The sequence below is a fragment of the Pleurodeles waltl genome, chromosome 9 (assembly GCF_031143425.1).
Source record: "Pleurodeles waltl isolate 20211129_DDA chromosome 9, aPleWal1.hap1.20221129, whole genome shotgun sequence".
NCBI lineage: Eukaryota > Metazoa > Chordata > Amphibia > Caudata > Salamandridae > Pleurodeles > Pleurodeles waltl.
In genome coordinates, this window is record NC_090448.1 from 487,691,485 (window position 1) to 487,714,645 (window position 23,161).

Below are 23,161 nucleotides of genomic sequence, written 5' to 3' on the forward strand. Positions count from 1 at the left end.
TACATTTCTTATAATGTAGAGACAATATAACATTGAAAAAACAAGCATTTTTCGACACTATGCAAGACTAACAGAAAGAATACTGTAAAGCTTTTTTCTCGTTAAAAGCTGTAAAGAACTCAAAACAGTGACCTCTTCCAACAATAAAAGGGCTAAAAACAAAGAGTTTTCAAAGCCATACCATCGTGCATTCAACAAGACCATCCAAACAGTGACAGGTGTTGCATTCTTGATCCCATCTGCTTCCATGAGGAAACTGTATTCCGTTCAGCCAACAATTTTTTCCAAAACCAATTACTTAACAGAATGAGAGAACAGACACAATCAGTTTTGAACCAATAATCTTACACATACCAAATAAATTACAAATAAAGTTCTAAACCACAAATCTTTAAAACATCATAAGAGAATTATACATGGGCAGTTTTGATAAAATAGCTAAATAAACACACATGGGAAGATTGCTTTCTTCTAAAATATTACCTTCTTGGCATCTAGGCCCAGCTCTTCCAGGAGGACACAAACACCTGAACCCGTTGATCTCATCTACACACGTGGATCCATACCCACATGGGGATGACTGGCATTCATCTATGTCTGGAATGACAAAAATACAGATGAAGTTCATTAAGGCGAGTGTAACATACACCCTACTCAGTTGGTAAAGAATCGTGTACACTGTATGCTTTAAAAACAACTTCAATCTCGTCCTTCAACAAGATGAGAGCCCGTGTATTTTTTCACAGCACACGTATCCTCTTCAACTACCCCTGGACTAACCCTGCTTCCGGCCCCAATCGTGGACAGAGAAGCCAATCATACCACTTGAGTGATGTAAACACAATGTTCAAACTCTGCGTTAATTGTTCATGTCTAAACAAGATGATTTTACCTTTTCATAATAACCAATAAAATAAGCGTAATTATCTACCACATAATCGGTCGCTTCAGATTACTTAATTACTACATCTACAACACAAATTTCAAATTCAAGTACAAGAGCAAATTGAAGCCAAGAAACCTCTTTAAGACTTTGGAAGCATAAGAATTTCTAAGTTTATTTCTAGGTTTATGGGTTGATTGAGAGTTACCTTGAGATCAGACCAAAGGAAGGGACAGTTCTTGGTAGTCACACATGCTTTCATTGTGATACTTATATTCATTCGCCAACACCATAAGAGCATTCTTGACATGAAAAGGCCGAATCTGTCACAATCACTTTAAAGAAAACTGCATGACAACCCAGCTCCCAAAACGAAATTTATGTGTGTGTGTATGCAACACCAAAAAGAAATAGCAGGATTGAAGAAATAAGAGCTCATCCATCATTCACTAAAGATAGAACGGTTTAAATTTGTCCACAAATACTTAATGCACACTGCACTGTAAACGTCCTGTTCAAAAATATATTGTCTGAGAACAGTCTTGCAGCAGGAGGCAGGGGGCCTGAAACTTGCTTGGTTGGTGATCAACCTTAAAAATAAACAAAGTCGCTAATGAAAGCTTTGGGTAGGGCCACGGATGGGGGTGCTGCCTGAATGATCCCAGGTTGTTAAAAATGGGGTACAAAAAGTCTTCTGTCCACTGGAGGAAATGAATGCTTACATAGGACCATAATAATAACTATGACGTGTTTAGAGGTACGTTGTCTCACACCTGCAGGGTGACACCATGCAGTAGTTGCAGTACTACATACTAGAGCCGCACAAATATCTTCTTATACATAACTGAATCACTACTGGCTAACAGCCCATCGCCATTTGCTGGTGGGCGTCATTGGTCGCTCCACCGAGGAGGGGGTGGGGGGCCTGAGATGGGTTGTGACTGGAAGTGGTCACGGGGTATGCAACAGAGGGGGGTAAAGTATTGTCCCTTAAAAGTGGGCGAGCGCTGGATGGCCCCCTATTTGTCCCCTGATGTGCTGCAACACGGAGGTGGCTTAGAGAGAGGCTTGACCAAGAACCTGACATTCCTGGAGCTCTTTCCCATTGTTGTGGCATTGCATATATGGAGGTCTCCGCTCTCTAGCAGCAGAATTATTTTTTGGTCAAATAACATGTTAGTCGTCTCTGTCATTAATAATCAAAGAGCGTAGTGCCAACTCATCCTGCGCCTTCTCAAAGTTATGATTCAGGTCTGTCTTGCTGAGAATGTGCACTTCACAGTAAAGCATGTTGCAGGGGTCAAGAACACAGTAGCTGATGCCCTGTCTCATTTTAAGTTGACAGATTTCAGAACTCAACTCCCAGAAGCAGACAAGGAGAGGTCGCCTTTCCCTGCGAGCCTATGGAAGCTTGGTGTCCCATTGTGCCGGACCGGATAACAGCTGCACTGGTGCCTGGAACTAAGCAAGCATATGAAGTTGCATGGTGGACATATTGGGCCGCCATGCCAGAGTGTAGCAAAGAGGGTCTTTTTCAACCAGCCAGCATATTATCTTTTTTGGGTGTGCAACGGAAGGCGGGTAAGTCAGTGGCGGCAGTGAGGCGTCAGCTATCAGCAATTGCTTTCTTTGCTGGTCTATGGGGGGTGGAAGACCCCACTAAGGACTTTAGAGTGAAAAAGGCCATTAAGGGGTGGGAAAGGCTAGTGCCCGCCAGTCAGGGCAGCAGGAGACCAATTCATGTAACTAGACTACTCCAGCTTTTAGGAGTCTTAACCAAGGTATGTTCTTCCCTCTTTGAGGTTAGGCTTTTCAGCTTGGATTATTCCCAAGCCTTCTTTGGAGCTTTCAGAATTTCAGAATTGGTAGCTAGGTCACAGGCCGACACACAAGCAGGGATTAAACAGGATGTGGTACTTGGTCTGCATTCATGGAGCTGGTTAGTCAGACGATCAAAAACCAACGCTGGGGATAAGAGCGCATGGGTACAGCTAGGTGAGGCACCACTCAGCTATGGCTGTCCGGTTTCTCTGGCTAGAGATTACCTGCGAGTCAGACCACAGGAGGGGCACCCCAATTTCCTGTTACAAGCAAATGGGGCCCCCATGGCTAGGGCATAGTTCACACGGATCTGCCAGAAGGCCCTAGGAGTGTTGGAGGTGCCCAAGGTAGGTTTTACTTCACACTCTTTTAGGATTGGTGCAGCTATAACTGCGGCAGGAATGGGAATGTCTCCAGAGGGAATTAAGGCTACTGGAAGATAGAAGTCCAATTGCTTTGAACGCTACGTTCGACCTCATTTGGCATAGGGGGAGTGGGTAGAGCTTTCCTCACTCCTGACCCCCCCCCCCGCCTTGTTCCCTCACCATTACTTCGAAGGACAGTGAGTTGTAGCCTCTGTTTGTTTCGTTACAGGAAAAAGCATCAAGGTGTGTTGGCTTGGGGATTCAGTAGTCAGCAGTGCAGCAGAGAGATTCCATAACATCTGCTGGGAGAAGAGTCCAGAAACAGATCACCATTGGTTGGTTGTGACCAACCTTCAGTTAATACACTTGCCAGTCCTGTTGAGTGAAGCTCTTGAGGTTGGCTGGCTTGCCAAGCCGGACATTCTCCTTGTCATGTTGGGGGGAACGACATGATCCCAATGGGGAGGCGGGGAGTCCGTGAAGGGCTCATATCATTGTTTGCTAAAGTGCGCCGTGTGCACTCGGGCACCATGTTATTGTGGTCAGAGTTCATCCCTCGGGGACGATGGCCTGGTGATGCTAACCCAGCGAGTATTACCAAGTCAGTGAAAAAGCTAAACCATTTAGTGAAGGCTAGTCTAAGTAAGGCAACCATAGACACAATCAGGCATGAGCCTCTACACATGGATAATTTTGAATTATTTGATGAAGAAGGCATTCACCTGTCAGGGGCTGGGCTTTCTGGCTTTCCTACAAACATGCTTTGGGGCAATCGCTGAAAAATGAGGGATCTTGGTGGGGGGAGGGGGAATTCGTCAGTGACCTCACCACCCTGTGGCCCATTGTAGCAGAATAACGGCACTAATTCTTGAGGGCACTAAGTTGCCCAGTTGGCTGCCTCCTTCGGGAGAAGCCTTGCAGGGGTGAGGCTGGTTGGAAGGGGGACTGACCTGCTGGGGGCCCTACACTTCTGGCCCTACCTCGGGTACCCAGGAGATATTATGTTATGTGGGGTGTGACCAAGAGTCACGGGATGCCCCGGCAGGGACCAATGCACTCTGCGGTCTCTGGAGCTGTCAGATATGTTAGATGTGTCACTTCATCACAAATGGTCTTTCTGCACTATGCTGCCCCCAAATGGGGATGTAAATAGGATATGTGCAATTTCGTGTTCATGTTTGCTGTGTATTTTGCTATATTTTCTATTGTGTAATGTTATTGATAGCAGTAGTGTTATACCACCTTGTTTCATGTGAAGTAAATTTGCTACGTCCTATCCCAAGAAGTTGAGTCTGTTGCCTTTGTGGGGGGGGGAGAGAGGATGGCACAGTTGGTAAGGGTGGTTGACCCCATCACCATTGCATGAGTGAGCGCACTATGTGGCAATTTCACAATTCTCTTGTGACTGATTTGGAAAGGGGTATTCTCATTGTAAGCACAGAAATATACAACTTCTCATGCTTACTGGGACAAAGTCGTTTTTATGTTCAAATTACCCCAGTTGCTTATGTGACAGAATAAGAGAACGATGCTTCAAAGAGGATTGCTGCCTTCCCTCGATCTTACCTGGCTGCTACCGTGATCTACTAAAGTCCCTCTGATGCTGATCGTACTGGCAGACATACAAGAACTGCTTCATGGCAGGTAAGATGAAGAAAAGGGAAATGCTTTGAATTCTAGGGCTGCCAAATTATGCCTCGATACTGCCAGTCTAACATGAAGGAGAAAGCTTAGCACTTTTCAGCAAAATGTTCTAGTGCATGAAGCAAAAAAGTCTACATTTATTGCATGTTCATATTTTACATACATTGATAAAATATTCGTTGAGGTTTAAATAAGGTGTTTGGTACACATCCTAAGAGATATTCTGCATCAATATTTTCAAAATACGATTGCCCTTTTCGTACAAGGCACGTAGAAACCCCAATCTTAGAAGAGGGTGATTACACAGCTTTGTCAAGAAGCAGCGGTGGAGACTGGACTCGCCGCTGGTTGTGACTCGGCGGGCATGAAGGTGCCACACTCCAAACATACCCACGCCTACGTTGCTCAGAGAGCAAAATGGCTTGCAGTGTTTTCAAACGGTCGGCACGGCATGAGAAAGGCTTTACACGATTGGTTAAGTCACTAAAAGATGACACCCGACTAGGGGACTATAATTCACAAGAATCCCTGAACTTTCGCTATTTGGAGATGGCAGCTGCCATCTTGAATTATCAGATATAAATTACCTGATGTTTCATGGCGTCCTTGCTAGGGAACCATACTACAATGTTGCTGCAGCCCGGATCCTTGCATTGTGATTTGTGACTCGTGATTGAAGGTTTACTAAAAGCTCTAGAACTTGCTGAAAAACAATTGTTTTAGAAAAGTATTCTGGATAACAAGATGAGAAGGAAAAAGTGGAGTATGAGCTATTTTTTAAATACCTTAGTAGTTCAAGAAGTTGGGAATATTCATTTGAACACTGGATTCTTTTCTGAAGGAACAGATGCTTTCTGTACCAAGTATCATTTGATATCACAAATATATTAACTGCATTTAAGGTACAAATTGTATTTAGCAAGGAATATAGGTCTAGTTAAGAACAGGAACCACATAATGTTAACCAATGTTCTTTATTTTCCAGCTGCTCCAAAGGTGGTTCCGTGTTTAAGTTTACCACAATGAGGAGGCACATATATACATATGAATCTAGAAGTACTTATCGAGAAAGAGGTTAGTAAGTTTTTGTTAGTAGTCACTTATATCTTGTCATGTTTCGGGTCCAGGGAGGTCAGCTTCGTGTCAAGAACACTGAGTGGATTATACCTGGGTGGGCTATTTATATTGCACTAGGCCTGTGACAAATTGACTTCTGTCTGGGGCAAAAAGAGTTAATATCTATTTTTTCCAACTGACAACTAAAGATTGAGGGACAGTAAATTGACAGAGCTCTCAAGCAATCTGGATGCAGTTGTATTCACTCACACCTGTCATCATGCACATTCTCCTTACATTCACACCTGTCATGCTGCCAGGAGGTAGATGACCACAAAAAGGCCTTTATAGCTTGTCCTATGGGCCCAACTCACTGGTCCTTTCATCAGTCCTCTCAGGCTCCTACCTTTAAATCATTTTCTCACAGTGAGTGACTTTAAATGATCCCGGCCCGGTTTACGATTATTTCCAGAGCGGACAAGCCCAAGTGTCTTTACAAGGTGACTGGGAGGGCACCACTGCAAGACTGAAAATATCACCAAAATTCCTTTGCAAGCACATTTTGTGTCCTTTACAGAGCTGATAATACCAATGAGCAAACTGGAGGGCCATAAACCAGCAGCAAGCGGAGGCCTTTAATGCAGCCCCGTTTAGATCGGATCAATGCTCATCTCGGAAAACAGAGTAAAGCTACTGTGTGCTTCAACTCATCACGTTTAAACAGTGTTTATGCTGATTTGCCATGGTGATGCAGCTGTTTAAACTGGTGTTAAACTGCTGCCATTTGTCATTCTCTCTGTGAAAAAGAGGTTGTGCAGGAAGAGGTGCTGAGGTCGAGAAAGACACAAAATATTCACCTCTTACTAATCAAACACATCCAAGATTCAACCCTTTGGGGAGAGATGTGGCATACACCCCATCCCCCATAGCATTGAAAAATATAAAAGTTCCTATCTTTGACTACCTCAATTAGATGTGCCTTTCGTTTCTAGCTAGGAATGTGATTAGATGCATAGACCTGGGCAGTTGATAGTGGGTTTATCTCCAGGTCAGTATTTGTCCGAACTGTACTGAAACAGAGGTGGCGCTGTGTTAGGAGAAAACCTGGCTCCTATCTATGGTACCCCCAGTTTTGCTTAGCAACATCAAGTCTCCATGTTTTTGAGCTCTGCATTTGTTTCTGCACCTGATCTGTGCATGTCCCAAGATTGTCCCGGTGATATGCAGTAATGTGGAGACTTCATCATTGGTCAACCTCTCACAGCAGCATATGGGATGCCAGAAAGGGGACTGTGGCTTTTTTCGTCTTGGGCTTGGCTGCACTTCATGCCAAGAGCAGCACTAGATGAATATCACCCAGATTGAAGGAAATACGTTGTAATTTCAGAACTGAAAATACAATTCAAAGACCAGAGCTACAATTATGTTGATCAGCTCTAACTAATCTGTAATAGGCAGGCATAACAATGTGTAGAACATTGCTATAATAAGGAACATAGAGCTTTAAACAGCTCAGCTAGGAAGGAAGTCCAACAGGAGAAACATCCATACCAGTATTTTATGACAATTACATAAATTAAATGTACGTGCCTGTAATCTCATTATAACTCATCTGCATAGTCAGTGATTATTCTCAAAGTCTGGCACTGATCGATAATGACCTCTCTTCATGGACGTCTCTGTCACAACTACTTTTGAACCCTACTTCTTTTACAAGCTCCTTATATGGCAGTTTTCTTAACCTATGTTTGTAGAATGTCCCCTCTTTAGACTGGAAAGTGTGTGGCTTTTCTGTAACCTGCTGATTTCTTGCAGGCCACTGCCTATGCTCGTTACTGCCAAGTTAGGCACAAATTATGCAGAACATTCAGACAGTCAGTGCATGTTCGGCTCTGCGTGATGCATGAATGACTTTTCCCATGTTACAGCTCCTGAGTTCCTGTCTGTCAGTAAGACTCGCAATTTCGCAAGCCAAGGGATCTCTGACTTTTTCTGTTTAAAACTGCATTAGGAACTGGGCATGGCAGACTCTGATGTCCCAAGTGGGCAGGGTGAGATGTCTCGAACAACACTGCACTCTGAAAAAACAGAAGTGAAGAGTGAATGTTCTACTGAAAATCAAACTACAATAAAATCATGGTACAAGTCTACTTGGCACAGAATATTAAGGGACAGAATACTGAAAGGTAAATGCATATGGAAAGTATAGATTTACTAAACCTAACCCACCATCTACTTAACTGGAAGATATGTGTACCGCATAGATATATATATGTGGTTAGGTGCAGAAAATCTAGACTTGCCTACCTGTAAATATTTATTTTTATATTTTGTCTGAGATATTGTGTCTAATTGATCTAGGTTGATATTTTGTTCATAGCAGTCTTTGAGGAGGCTGTTTGTTTACACGTTATTTGGGAGGGTGGAGTTAAAGTTTACGGCTCAGTGCTGCTTTATAAGCATTTAACTTCTAAAGAGGTTGATAGTGAGGAATGTGAAGATAAAGTAAAACAACTCTCGGCCAACTAGGTGCTAATAATCAAACAGCAGATGACTGTCCCGTAAACCTTCAGCGCAACCTAGCCTATACAGCTTTTGTAGGACTGAGTTGATAAGCCAGTCTGCACCTAGCAGACAGGGACTTTGTGTGACCCTTTCCCTCTTTCCCATATCTTCATTTACATTCAGGCAGGCCAAGCCACCCTCATAACAACGCTTTGTGGAACCACTTCATCATCCCTTAATGCAGGCAGCAACCTCTACTATTTGGGAGGCTGGTTTGCAGGAGGTTAGGCACTCTGTGTTATCAAGCACACACTTTTCACATATGCAGATTATGTAGATACGCACATAACCTGCAGACACACACGATGTGTTTATGGAAAGTGGGCGCGTTTCTGCACTGGGTGCATGCCACCTGGAGATCTAACCTCTGTGTCTAACTACTGGGCTTTTGGTGTTTCTCTACAGGGGGTCTGTGTATCTATGTAGGGAGGTGTATGTGCAGCGACTGCATATGGCGGAGGTGTGTGCAGTGTGAGTGTGCAGGAAGTGTGTGTGGCTGTATGTTTGTAGAAGATGTTTCAGGTACGGGTGATAAATTCGGAGACTGCTTCTTTTATGTAGTGAATGACTTGCTTGAATAAAAATAAATGCGTGTAATCAGAGTTTCATGCTTGCTCCTTTTCAAAGACACAGAGCCAGGTCAATTATTCAACATTTCCACACATGTGCACCATTGTATCATACTGCTGGGAAGCACTTCCTGCATCATTCTGGGCAATGTATTAATTGAAGCACACGTGAATTTGGCATGTCAGTGTGATTTTGTACAGCGGCAACATAAAACTCTAACACTACATGATGATCATTTGGAAACTGAGGCTAGCACTGTACTCTCGTGTAGCGCACCTGTTGTGGTATCTGCCCAGCGTCTCTGACAGGATCATACGCTGAGCCTTGAACAGTGTACATCTTAATGTCAGCATGTATCCTACACTATCTGAATAATCATGCAGGCATCTGCTGAAAGGCAGCACCTCACCAACTACACACAATCTCTATTTTTCTATTTTTTTTTTTTGCAAAATGGATGGACATGCAAATTGATTGGATATCCTTGTCTACAAGGCAAGTTGCAAACAGCAGTACCTTAAGAGAACTATTCAGGAGAACTTACTGTGGCATTTCAATAATTTTCCGGTGAACAAAAAATACAAATTTTCTCAGCAATAAAAATCCAGTTTTGCTTCAACCATTTTTAAACCATTGCTATAGTTAGTTTTATTGAAACAAATATCTCCTAGGTTAGACAATAGTGTCAGACGACACTATAATTGATGTAGGATCTAGGTGGGACAAGGGAAACTTTTTTTTTTGTTTACAGAACAAGTAGATTTACACACGCACTATACAGATACCTTAAAGATATATTGTTTCACTTTTCAAGTTAGATGTAAATCATTAAGGGCAGATTATTAAACATCTATTTGCCATTCCAATCTGTAAGATGCTCATGCGCCCAGCAGAGTGAAAAAGTAGAGGGGTAATCTGCACTGCTCTGCTTTCCCTCTTTTCCAATTTCCCTTCCCAATTTTACTTTTTAGCAATCGATGTGGTGCCTGGTGGAAGTCCGCATCTCTCCCCTGCTGGACTCAGTGTACATGGTTGGTGCTTGTGATACTGAGATGCTTAACAAAAATGGATTAATTGCGAATGGTTTTAAATAAGTTAACTGCTTTCGATTTTTAATGTTTGACACAAACGACTTGTGCAAAACAGGTAAAGTATGTATTTTCCTAATGAGCTAGCAGAAACTACATGGGAAAGGTTAGAGGAAGTGGGAGGGGCACCAGAAAAAGAGGGTGGATGGAGGAAGTTAAAGGACACAAAGTGCTTGGGTCGGGGGCTCTCTCCAAAAAAGGCAAAGGTGTTAGGAAGAGCAATATCAGGAATTTCCCCCATCGCAGACTCTTCAGATTGTTTGCAGAAATACTTAATTGAATAGCTGTTGGGGAAATTTCTTCTCTGTCTTAACCAATAGTTCAACAAACCTACTTCTACAGGTTCCATTCCCACACACTCCAGTCAACAACCTAAATTTCTCTTCACAGACTGACAAAGAGGGCTTCTTGGCAAACTTTCAATATTCCAATCAAACCTGAAGCCCGCAGCGTTGGCCTGTCACATTAATGTAAATGTCTTGTCAGTCTATGCCTTCATCTGAGCACCTCGGAGAAAGTAATTTCAAAAATCAAAATAAAATCTTTCCTGGAGTTTTCTTCCTCTTCCCTTCTACAAATATGTATGACTAGAGTCTATCCTAGCCTCTTTTACTTTGCTGCAACAGACAGGAGAAATCAATGTACAACAGGAAGAGAGCAGTCAAAATGGCCACACCATTGTCTCCCCGAATGGGAACACAACCGTAGACAGCTTTCTGGCCTTCTGGGGCTTGAGTTATTAACTGTGTTCATAAGTGGGAAATCATCTTGATGAGATTCGGCTATCATTGCAGTTTATATACAGGGTCATCTCTGGACACAGGACTAATTTCATACTTCTTAATCTTAAATCCTTTGGCAAGAGAAGCGACTGATAAAAGCCACCCACAAAGCTGTCCATTAACTTCTTGTGATTTATGCAGGTTTAAAACTATTCCCAGAACAATGAAAGATGCCAGAGTAATACCGGTTATTAACAAAAAAAATGCAGATTAGGCAGCCGACCCACTATTAAAACAGTGAGATCAATAACTTTTCAAACCACCTTGAAGAGACTAATTTTCTGGATGCTAGAAAGCTCATTCTGGAAACCTAAGCACTACTGCGTTGGTTGTGACAGCTATTCTCCATCACCTATATGTTAAACAAGTCCCAACGCCACGCCACAGAGTTGATCCTCTTTGGTCTTTCCTCAATGTTCAATCCAGTGGACCATAAGATTCTGATCATCAGATTGTCCCCAAAGGAATTTGCAAAAATTCACTTCAGTTGCTCTGCTACATATTAAATGGTAGACCCCAGAGTTTCTCGTTTCTCTTTAAACTTCATGCATTACCACATTATATGTGGCATTCCACCGGGATTGTAACTTTAAAAAAATATTTTGAATGCCCATATCCAATCTGTAGTCCAACTTATTAGAGTTCCATTAGTTCTATTTCATATTCCTATACCAAAGACATTCAGATTCTTTTTTCTGCTTTCATCTGCTCATCACCACCATGACCTCCCCCTCTGGGAAATAATTTGCTAGTGATTCCTCGCTGGTTGAGAAACAAGGAAAACAAAACACACAAGGAGGTCCGGCGGGTAGGGGATGACAAGAAAAACGAGGACTCTTCCATCTGAGCTCAATCGTATAGAATGAGAGTGTAAATGCCCATATAAGCCACCGATAGTTGTATGTTTAAAAGTAGTTTAAACACTTTTGTGCAAACCAGCAATATAACGTAATTTATGCAAACTCCTGCATCACAATTTAATGATAGCAGTACTGAAAGCACGTAAAAACCTACTTCAAAGAGCATGCACGTGCTAGAAAACGTGCATGAGAGATTTCATAGTGTTTCAAAAGGTTAAAGGAGGTGTGAAAAGAAATGAATTACACTAATTTCAAAAGGGGATGAAATGCTCAGTGTGCAGATGGCTCCTCATAGCTTTTACTTTATCAGCTGAGGTAAAGTGTTGCCATATTCATTGCAAAAAAAGTTAAGAAGAGAGGCAGCAAGCATTGGGGGGCGAGGGGGGGGGGGGGCAGCATGGCATGGCATGGCATGACCTTCCATGATCTTCACCCAATAATCCAATACAGGGACTTACTTATTCTGCAGTCAGGGCCAGCAAAGCCTGGTGCACATTCACAACGAAACCAATTCACACCGTCCACGCAGATGCCTCCATTGTAACTGTACAAATAAAAGAATAAATGCTATTCAAATAAATACATTAATCTCTCGCCATATAAAGATAACTAAAGAGCCAGAACAAATCGCGTTTCACAATCTACTATTCAGTTTGCTTAAAGTTAGATCATATAAACCCACACTTCATTATTTATAAGAGAACACTTCTATAAAAACACCATTATTCAGCTATAACGCTTTCAGATAGGTTGGTAACTAAACAAATTAAACACTCAAGAAAGAATACAATATCAGTTTAAGCACCATATAAAAGCTGATCAATTACGACAAAGGCCAAATATGGTCATTTCCACAGCGCTAACTTCAGAGCAAGTAATGTTTGAGTTGCACAACTTACCAGGGGTGGGGGTTGCAGTCATTTGTATCTGCAAATTAAAGGGGCAAAAAATGTCAGTTGGTCAATCGTAAATGTAATCTAAAAACATCTTCAATGTTATCCGTAAAACAGAAATAAATATACCGACACAAACTGAAAAGCTATGTGGGAAATTATTAGGAGCACAGGCATCAAAATCCCATTCAATCAATTACATTATTTTACGAGTGAAATAAGTCTATATTTAACTTAATGTGAAAAATCGGGAGTTATATAGTTCCTATTCACTAAGCCCCTCAAATACCCCAACAATTTGGCACTGTTCACTCAGCAAGGCTCCAGAATTAAAAACATTTGAGAGGATAGATAGATGGCTCAAACTGAGCTGAAGAAGGAGAATAAGATAAGCACACCAGCGTCTGGAAGGAGCTGAAACCACACACTCTCCGCTTAAGTAATCCAGAATTAATAAACTATAGTGTGTCCCTGTAAAAAAATGTATTGCTTGCAAGGGCATTTGCCGTGGATGCTCCTGCATAGTCCTTTCAATCTTTATTCCTCTGTTTCGCTCTTAGTGCCCTGAAGCGACCTGTGTGCAACCAATAAACCACCAACACAAAAATATACCCAACAAACCTTTGTGCTCTTCTTGCTAAGATGCAGCTGTGTTCTTACAGAAGGTATTATAGTTCGGGAAACACATTTTGGCCTTCAGAGTTTAGCAAGGGTCTAAATGTGCCTCGATGCTGTTTTGGTTTCTTATTTTGAGAAATGAAGACAGTGGTGCGGTGTGGTCTGAGATCCTTGGACGTGAGGTGACAGGTATGGGAAAGATGGTGGGGGTTCCAAAAGTATAAAACTAGTCAGATATGGATAAAGATACACCTCTTTTGCCATAACTTCAAACAATAATATGAAAGTAAAATTGTTAGTATTTTTTTTTACTGCGTTACAAGTTTTGCAGTTAAAAACTGAAACAATGGCCAAAATAATAGAAAACTGGTTTTAGATTCTTTAGATCAGTGATTTCTTTGGCAAAGACAGAGATAGATGCAACAAAGACTTCAAAGGGAACTCGTGTTGACTTAAAAAATACATTAATATGTGTAAGTGTGTTTAAACACATTTCCAAATATAAAAGATGTACAGGTGAAAACAATCGTCGAATAATCGCACATACACGACTGCTAAATATTGAGATTATGTGTTTGCAGGTGCATTTAGTGTAGTTGAAATTTGCAAAGAACTGAATTAAATAGTGGGGAATGACCTCTGAACTCTTTTCGCAGCAGGTTACTGCACAGCAAAGACAAAAGAAATGCTTTGGGATGTCAGGCGAACGCGAAAATCCCAGGATGTGACTGACAGCTACAATGGCACTGTTCTTTTGTATCTGAAAATTGTCCCAACTCCTTACTCCGGGGAGCAGGCTCAAGCTGTTGGAGTCTTCCACAAGCAGCTGCACTACTTACTCAATTAGAACATAATGCTTGATTTTTTTGTATTTAGCAATAATAGCCCCATCCGGTTCAGAAAGTCGAATGTTCCCTAAAAGAGTAGTGTTCCTTAACAACTTTAAACAATAATGTAAAATGCCTAAATGGAGAAGAAACAAATCACTGTGGAACAGATGTATTTGGTATTCAAGCATGTTTAGTCTTGACAGAGCAGCAATCTATGGTCTGCCCCACCTAGGTAAATCATCACGCTGGAATGTTACTAAAATACATAAAACCTTGTACAGGAGAACATAAAACCGGCAAATCTCAATTTCTTGACAGGAAGCGGTACGGAACCCTCCATTGCCAAAGTCTACGATTTAAAGACAAAACAAAAAAAGAGCTCCAAGTAGAAATTATTCTTAAGAACATAAAACAATGTGTTTGGGACTAGCCTCAAAACGGAACACATAAAGGGAGGAAGTGCAGGTTTGTGCTGGCAGGCGCAAGACCTTCAAAACAATGTAATCTTAGTTCATTAGACATGAGCCATTTGTACCCTCTAGCTACCTCCCACCCTGAATGAGTCAAGTATGTTGGCATACGAACTAATGGCTCGAACATGTTCTGTACCCGACAATACTCATATCCGCATAGAAAGGGGGCATTGGGGGCGGGGGCGGGGGCGCCTTACTCTGTGTGCAGGTCCGTCCTTCCCAGCCTTCTTTGCAGACGCAGGAAAAGGAATCTCCGTTGCCCACACACGTCCCGCCGTTCACGCAGGGGTTGGGAATGCAACTGCTGTTCTTAGCTAGGATTTAAAAGCAAACACAAAGCAACAAAACATAGTTCAAACACAGGTGAACAGTCTTAATCCCCATCTCTGCAGATAAAAAGGCTAAATTATAGTTATTCAACGGCAGAATAAACGTGTCGGAGCAAAAATTCCACGCTTTTACTAGCCAATGTACAGAAACGTGATACTTTAGTTTAATTAACGAGTTTTCCTAATGTCGGGTATTTTACAGTACTTCACTCAAAGGAAAAGAATACTTAAATTCCCACCTATGTTGCAAGTGCTTCCCTCCCATCCTGGAGGACATAAACATCGAAAAGTGTCTCCAGCATCATAGCATGTTCCACCGTTGCTGCAGGTATTTGCATCGCATTGATATTCACCTAAAGAGACGAAAAACAAATGCTAATGTAAGTGAACTTTTGTGGAAATTCTCACTATACTTATCTTAAACGATAAACAGAACTCCGTACTCTCCCACACCCGCAGAAACCACAACGAGGGGCTTTAAGGTGTGCCACGAACAAGGGGCGGACAGGCAGGGCGTGCCTACAGAGACAGCAACAAGATGTCGCCCTCCCCACGAGTGTCTTTTCAGGAATACTGAGGCCTGTTTTTTTGAAGGAGAGCACGGACTTCCCTTTCTCACACAGATGTGGGGCGCCTTGTGTGACGGCAGCCATCGGTGGGACAAGGCTTCGAGGCTCCCACATGCCCCCTATGTAAAAATGCCCTTGCAATGTACACAAACAGCCACTTTAAGAGGGATGGACATACATGAATGCCCAGGCAATTTGTATTCTAGGACGATGTAAGTGTCTGCAGACCCTTTGGTAATACTTAAGTAATCCAAGAATACAAAAGATGGGCATAAGCACCCCAGGAACACTAACAAACAATAATTAATCTACAGTGCAACAAGACTGTGATAGCAAGCGCTATACAAAACAGCTATTACAGACAAGGCAGAAAAAGCAACATCGAGATTAACAACATTCTAGTGGTCTGTCAAAGTAGTCTTTAGACTCATAGGCTGGTTGGCTAATTTGAACATACTTTCTGAAAGTGGACCCAGACGCAGCAAGATGTACAGAGCCATTGGACTGTGTAAGTAGCAGCAGTGATTTGTTCGTGTTGGGAGTTTGAAATGTCGCATGGCTTCCGGCAAATCGTTCATTAGCATGCAGACAATAATGCATGGACAACAGTTTTTAAAGGAAGGAAACATGCGAAATTGCCAAAAAGCTCCTCTTCAAGGTGTGATCAATACAAAATGTTTTGGGAATTTACAAGCTGGAGTGTTCCCAGCAAATGTAGAATGATACCTTGTAAGGAAGACCAGAAAACCAGAATTGTGCTCACGTGAAAATAAGGTGGTCAGTGGAGATAAGACGATGACAAATCACAACTCTCATGCAACACCCCTGCTACGCTATTGACAAACAGCCTGAACACCTTGCAGCTAAGTGCCTGATCCTGCTGAGTACACAAGAACAGATGCAATTTAAAAGTTTTAATGTAAGTATAGTGCCTAAAAGCGCAAACCACCACTCGCAGTCATCTGGTCATGCGGGACCGGGTGAAAATCACAAGTTCAGGCTGACTGTGCTGGGGCAGGGGATGATTAAGGGACCAGGTTAGTCCCCAAAAGTTAGCTTCTAAAGTCCAGTGTGAATAGTTCAGTTCATGGTGCAGGAGACCATGATGAACAGGGAGAGAGTTGCAGATGTTTGCTGCTGTTGTGCGAAGGCAGGAAAGGTGGTGCAGACATTCTACATTTTAGCAAGAAGATCTTGTCTCGGATGGTTGTTGCTGGAGATTTGCATTGGCAGACACCACCAGCTGTCAATGCTGTAGCACGAAGTGCAGATCTCATGATGCCAGTTGTCCTAGGCAGGCGCACCAGTGCAAAAAGCACTGGTCAATCACAGCTTCGTGTTGCCAGCTGGTGCGCGCGGCAGGCGAACAAATCAGTGGTGCTACCTACACAGTCCAATGGCTTTCTATACATCTTGCTGTGTCTTGGCGCAAAATGTCCCATTTGCGGTTGCAAACAGCCCAAAACTTCAGGATTTCTCCTTTCCTTTTAGGAGGAGCTCAAATGATGTCACAAAGTTTCCAGGACATGGGAGGCACCTCTCGAGGATCAGGAACTCACTCCAGCTGGGCTCGGCATATCCACCTGCAGGTCTAGTGTAGCAGGTCAGCTGGGCAGTTGCAGAGTGACCTCTGGAGCTTTTTGTGTCCCTGTAGCTGAGAACAGGAGCTCTCTCAGTGGACCCTTAAGAGTCACTTCAGCATGGGATTAAGAGTGCAGGTCCAGTCTTCATTCTCAGACAGCAAGGCAAGCCCCTCATGCAAGTCCAGTTGCAGGTCCAAAGCAGCAGGTCACATGGGCAGTCTTTCTGTAGTATCCACAGGTGCAGGAGTGTATTGAAGAATGGGTCTGAGGGTCCACCTTTTATACCTGGTGCTCACTTTGAAGTGGAAGAAACCTCTGGAGTTTTTCCTCTACAGAAGTGTAGGTAATTTCCAGCTTCCCCGCCCTGGTTCCAGACTGTCTACAGGCACAATAGGCTAGTGAGGTCCTTTTGTGAGTGAGTTGTAGCAGGGTCTTTAAGGTACAAGTTGGGCTGTACATGGCTCCGCCCAACATCCTGCTTTGGATGGCCCATCCTGCCAGCACCCACACTCTCTAATGTGTGGTTGTCTGGGAGGAATACACAAAGGTCTACTGCCTAGTACACCTAGTCCTGTAACCTAGAAACAGGTTGCAAGCACCAAATGTTTACAAGAAAATGGCAACTTTCTAAAAGTGGCATTTTCAGAATTGTGACTTAAAATCCAACTTTCCCATTAGATTGTTTTACTTACAATTCCAAAGAGACCAAACGTGAATTTCCTACCTCTGCCCAAACAAATGTTATTATTTGTTAAATGTAATAGGATAATTCAATGTTATCCAATGGGAGAGGTAGGCCTTGCAATATTATTAAAAAAATGAATGAGAGTTTTTAACTACCAGCACCTGTAAAACTTACAAGTACATGTCCACCATTTTAAAATCAGCGCACCCTGCCCCTATGGGCTGTTTAGGGCCTACTCTAGGGGCAACCTATGTATTAAAAACAAAGGTCTGGCCGGAAAAAAAAGGTTTGTTTTGCCCAGTCGAAACAGTAGTTTAAATCTGCACATACAGGCTGGAATGCCAGGCCTGAGGCATGATTTTGAATGGCTATGTAAGTGGGTGGCACAATAAGTGCTACAGGCCCACTAGAAACATTTAATTTACAGCCCCTGAGTACATGTAGTACCACTTTACTAGAGCTTTACAAGTAAATTAAATGTGACAATTGTATGTAAGTCAACTGAGGACATAGCATGAGCACTTTAGCACTGGTTAGCAGTGGTAAAACGCACAGTCCTATAAGCTAACAAAAACACGTTCAGAAAACAGGAGGGGTGAGGGCAAAAGCTAGGTGGTGACCTTGCATAGAGGGCCAGGTCTAACAATAACCAAATGTTTTGAAGTCCCTGATATGGTTAAAGAATTATGAGGAGCCTGGCATCAAATTTCATTCTGCAACAAAACAGCCTTGTGCCAAATCCCATGCCCCACCTCGTGTAATGCTCAGAAAATGCATAAATAAATGCCAATCATTGGGTCTGTGATTACTATTCCAATACACTATGCACATGCTTTCCAAGCTTAACATAGTAAGCTCTCCCCATGGTTGATAAGAATGTTGTTGTCATCAGAGTAGGTACCAACCTTGTCATCACAACCCAGTTCAAAGTCCGCTCTTTTGGTACTGGATTATCATGCGCAGACTATAGCCTGCAACAAGAACAAACATTAGCAAAGCCACTAGGTTTGGCCTTTGAGATCTATTGGCTTTGACAGTGGTCTTTAGCCATCTGCACAACTTCCCTCATGCTGTACAGCATGGCTAATCTCAAAACAACACAACAAATACAACATCAAATATTGGCGTCCCTGGCTGAGTTGTTCTGTAGGCATGCACAATGTGCTCGCCTTTTTAAAATCACATAGCTACTTTTAAAAAAAATTGTTTTTATGTTGCCAATTCATGTTGGATTAGTAACTAAACAGAAAAAAACTTTAAGTGTTTTTTTCTCTTTTTAAGTGGATGGGGGAAGCAACACCGGGTGAAAGCAACATGGGGGTGGAGGGATGGGTCGGAAGCAACACAAGGGGTTAAAGTTGGGGGCGTAAGCAACAAGGGTATGGGTGGGGGAAACAACATGGAGCGTGTGGGTGGAAAGATGCAACATGGAGGGAGCAGGTGAGGGGAGCACACAGGAAAAAGCAAGTAATGTGGAGTGGAGAAGAAAAGAGGTGAGAAAAAGAGGGGAAAAAGCATACAGGCGAGAGAAGAACATGGAGCCTGGCGGGGGAAAAAAGTACACAAGTAAGACAACAGATAAACAAACGGGCTCTCAGAGCGGGTAGGTAGGTAAGAATTTATTGTATAACTTATATTGACAATATCTTGATTGATAAAACACTGTAATAATTCTAATGACATAAAAGAATTAATCAGACTCTGAAGGTCTTATTATGAGTCTGGTGGTCCCAGGACAAAGCAGCCGGCACTGCCAGGTTGCCAGCCGTTGACAGTCTGGCGATGCCGGCGGTCTAAATCCACCAAGGCAGCGCTGTCCTGGGGATTACACGTCCCCTTCTCCGTCTGCTTTTGCATGGCGGTTCCACTGCTGGTAAGGCCGACAGGGAGAACGGTAAACTGAAAGTGCTCGTGACCTACCACGAATCGTAGGTGACGTCTGTGGGCAGGCAGGATGGGGATGTGGAATTAAGCGTCTTGCAAGTCCAACACTACCATCCAGTCTCCTGGGTCCAAGGCAGACAGAACCTGAGCCAGGGTGAGCATTTTGAATTTCTCCTTCTTGAGGAAGTAGTTTAGGTCCCGAAGGTTTAGAATAGGACGTAAGCCCTTGTCCTTCTTTGGTTTCAGAAAGTAGCGGGAACAACAACCACAACCTACTTCTGGCACAGGGACCTTTTCTATAGCCCCCTTGTCCAAGAGAGCTGCGACTTCCTCACGGAGAAGCGTCAAATGATCCCCTGGAAGGTGATTGAAGGATGGTGGCATGGGTGGTTGAGCAGATTCGTAAGGGAGGGAGTAGCCCTTTCGAACGATCTGCAAAACCCACCTGTCCGTGGTGATATGTTACCAGTGGGGCAGGTGACAGCGAATCCTGCCACCAAGTGGACGGGAGTGAGGGGACAGACTAGGAGGGTTTGGAGGCTGCAGCAGGGGCAGAGGTGGACTGGACAGGCCTCTGGTTCCCTGTCCCACGGCCACATGGGATTCCGCGTCCTCAGCCACGCACAGGCTGACCAGTGTGCGAGGCACGGTGGCTGTGTGGAGGACACGACAGGGAGCCCCTTCCGTGGCCACAAAAGGGGGGGGAAATCGGACTCTGGTGGGCCAGGGGCCGAGGAAAGACAGAGGGACCGAGCTGTAGCCTGGGAATACTTGAATACCTTTAAGGCCGAGTCCGCTTTGCCTCCGAAGAGACGGGAGCCATCAAAGGGCATGTTCATGAGTGACTGTTGGACATCCCCCGAAAAACCAGAAGTACGTAACCAGGCGTGGCGTTGTAAGGCCACCGTCGTAGCAACCGATCTTCCCAGAGAATCGGTTGTGTCCAGCCCACAACGGATTGTGAACTTTGCCGCATCTCTCCCATCGCTCACAGCTTGGGAGACGATAGCACAGGCCTCCTCAGGTATCTGCGGCAGGACTTGCGCAACCGTATCATACAAAGAGTGGGTATAGTGGCCTAAAAGGCATGCAGTGTTCACAGACTGCAGCGCGAGACTGGAGGAAGAAAACAGCTTCTTACCAAACTGTTCAAATCTTTTTGATTCCCTGTCTGGGGGTGCGGAAGGGAATGCGCCTGAAGAAGAGGAAGCCTGGATGACAAGACTCTCAGAAGTGGGGTGTTGGGACAGAGATTTATGGTCGTTTGGAGCGGGCTGATGGCGGCGTGCGATAGTCCTATTCACAGGAGTCTCTGTGTTGGGTTTGGGCTATCTACCCAAAAGGACATTGGTGAGGGCTTCATTAAAAGGCAAAAGGGGTTCTGAAGTAGAAACCCCAGGCTGAAGCACCTCCGTCAGTAGATTAAACCTGCCCTCAACAGTGGGAAGCTAGAGACCAAGGACCTCAGCTGCCCTACTGACCACCATACCAAAAGTTGCTCCCTCTGCCGTAGCCACGGTAGGAGGAGACAGCATGCCAGCACCCAGGAGAAGTATCCAGACCACTGGCTTCGCCCAGTTCCTCCGCCAGTCCCTAGCAGGGTCATCCTGGTTTTCATAAGGGTCCAGGGACCCCTCCAATTCCTCCCCATATTCGTACCCATAAGAAAAAGGGTCAGAATCCAACCTGGGGCGAATAAGCCCCATCGAAGTCGAAGGCAGCTTCAGTCGACGTTGTTCCGACTCCGAGTCGTCGGGGATAAGAAAAGAATTGGGTCGACGTTGATAGTGGGCACCACCGGCGTCGGGAGCGTCGACAATCGACCCAGCGCCGGGGAAGGTATCAAGGGTGCGACCAGTGCCGGTGCAGATCCGCGCACGCATCCGGAGGGGACCTCGGTGGCCGGAGCCGAAGCTGCCGGCGCGGAACCCAAAGGCCCCTCAGCTGAACCCCTTGGGCCCGAAGGCGCCGTATCGGGGCATAAGGCGCATGGCCTCATAAAACTCTTTAAGCTGGGCGGGGGTCGCTCCGGCTCTGGGAAACTCTGGGAAGTGTGGAACCAACCCAGACGCAGGCTCTGAGGACAGAGGCCTAATGTGTGGATGCACTTCCCGCGTCGCGTTGGCTGAGCGACGGGGCGAAGTCGGAGAGCCATGGGACTTCTTCGACTTCGTCTTCTTCTCCTTACCTTGACCCAAGGATTTAGAAGAAGACGAGAGGTGATGAGTCTGCGACTGATCTCGAGTCCTTCTCTCCAACGAGACCGGAACCAACGCGGAGTCGAGTGCCTGGCCGCAATTAGCTTTAGGGACCGCTCCTTCAAAGCCTTTGGGTGCATGGCCCGGCACTCGGAGCACGACTTCGGGTCGTGGTCACACTCGAGACACCACAGACAAATGTGATGAGGATCCATCACCAACATCATCCGATGACAGTCCGCGCATGGCTTCAACCCGGTCTTTGGGGACATCCTCGAGGCACCACAGTCACACAGAAAAAAAAAAAAAACAATCGAAAAAATAAATAAATAAATAAATCAACAAAACGGTCGAATTCGGCCAAAAAATAGCCAGGGTAGCTCTTTTCCGGATCAGTGCGTCGCGCGAAAGAAAAGAACTGACGTTGCAGTGCAAGGGCAACCTCTATATACTACTCCTGACGTCATCACGGTGACCACAACTCCTACGACGCCCGCGGAGTCGAACGACGCCACCAACCGACGCACAAGTGTATTGCTCAAAGAAAAATCACTGGATCCAGCCTGACGCCTGGGGGAAAATTCTAAGGCAAGGAATCTGCAACTAAAAGTCTCTATCAGAGACTTGATAGAGGAGTTCCAGGCCTGGCAAGTAAATTAGATGTCAAGCCAATGTGGCAGCAAACTGCGGATGCCGGCCCTGCGATGGCAGGCATGAGTTAGGTTTGAAAGGCTACTTCTGTGAGTGGCGCAAGCTGCACTGCTGGCCCACTAGTGGCTTTTAAGTTTCAGGCCCTGGGAATAAGGGATACCACTGTACAAGGGACTTACAGGTTAATTAAATGTGCCAATCAGGTGAAAGCCAATCATATCAAGTTTAGAAGGGAGAGCACAAGCACTTTAGCACAGATAAAGTGCCCAGAGTCCTAGAGCCAACAAAAAGAGGTCAGAAAAATAGGAGGAGGAAGCCAAAAGGTTTGGGGATGAACCCTGCAAAAAGGGCCAGGTCCAGCAAGTATGCTTAACCAAGGCTTTCAATGAAGGATTGAGGCATTGAAAACTAAAGGATTAAAGTTTGCAAAATGCACCTCAGTAAGATATACCTGCATAAAGGTGAATGCAAGTTGAATGCAGTAGTGATCATTTATAACAGTTCGACAATACCAAAAACTCAAAAACAAAACCTCTTTAAAGGAAGGCACAGTAAGTGTTAAGGCCACCATGAGTTTAAAAACTGAAGTCCAGAAAATTAGGAAAGAAGTATTAAATTGCCTAAGTACAGAGTGTGGAAACTGAATGATCAAGTGTCTCATAAGATTGTAAAACCCCCAAGGAAATTGGTAGAGATACTGAATCTTACTGGCTCCTATCCTTATTGTCTTGAAAGGCAGGTGTTACTGTTAGGAAGCACATATTAAAATAACTTTGGTGCATCAACTAAAACCACAAGACAAAGGGAATAGGAG

The 23,161-nt window shown here is 44.1% G+C and overlaps 1 protein-coding gene across 2 annotated transcripts in view; it reads right to left on the minus strand.

Moving 5' to 3' along the window:
• Window positions 1–23,161, minus strand: part of JAG2 (jagged canonical Notch ligand 2) — a 265,230-nt gene that overhangs the window by 32,916 nt on the left and 209,153 nt on the right. For both annotated transcript variants that reach the window (XM_069207327.1, XM_069207328.1), the window contains 6 exons: window positions 15,017–15,130; window positions 14,646–14,762; window positions 12,534–12,561; window positions 12,093–12,178; window positions 484–597; window positions 182–297 (listed from right to left, as the gene is read on the minus strand). In XM_069207327.1, the coding sequence (XP_069063428.1) occupies window positions 182–297; window positions 484–597; window positions 12,093–12,178; window positions 12,534–12,561; window positions 14,646–14,762; window positions 15,017–15,130 (575 nt within the window). The remainder of the gene's footprint in view (window positions 1–181; window positions 298–483; window positions 598–12,092; window positions 12,179–12,533; window positions 12,562–14,645; window positions 14,763–15,016; window positions 15,131–23,161) is intronic.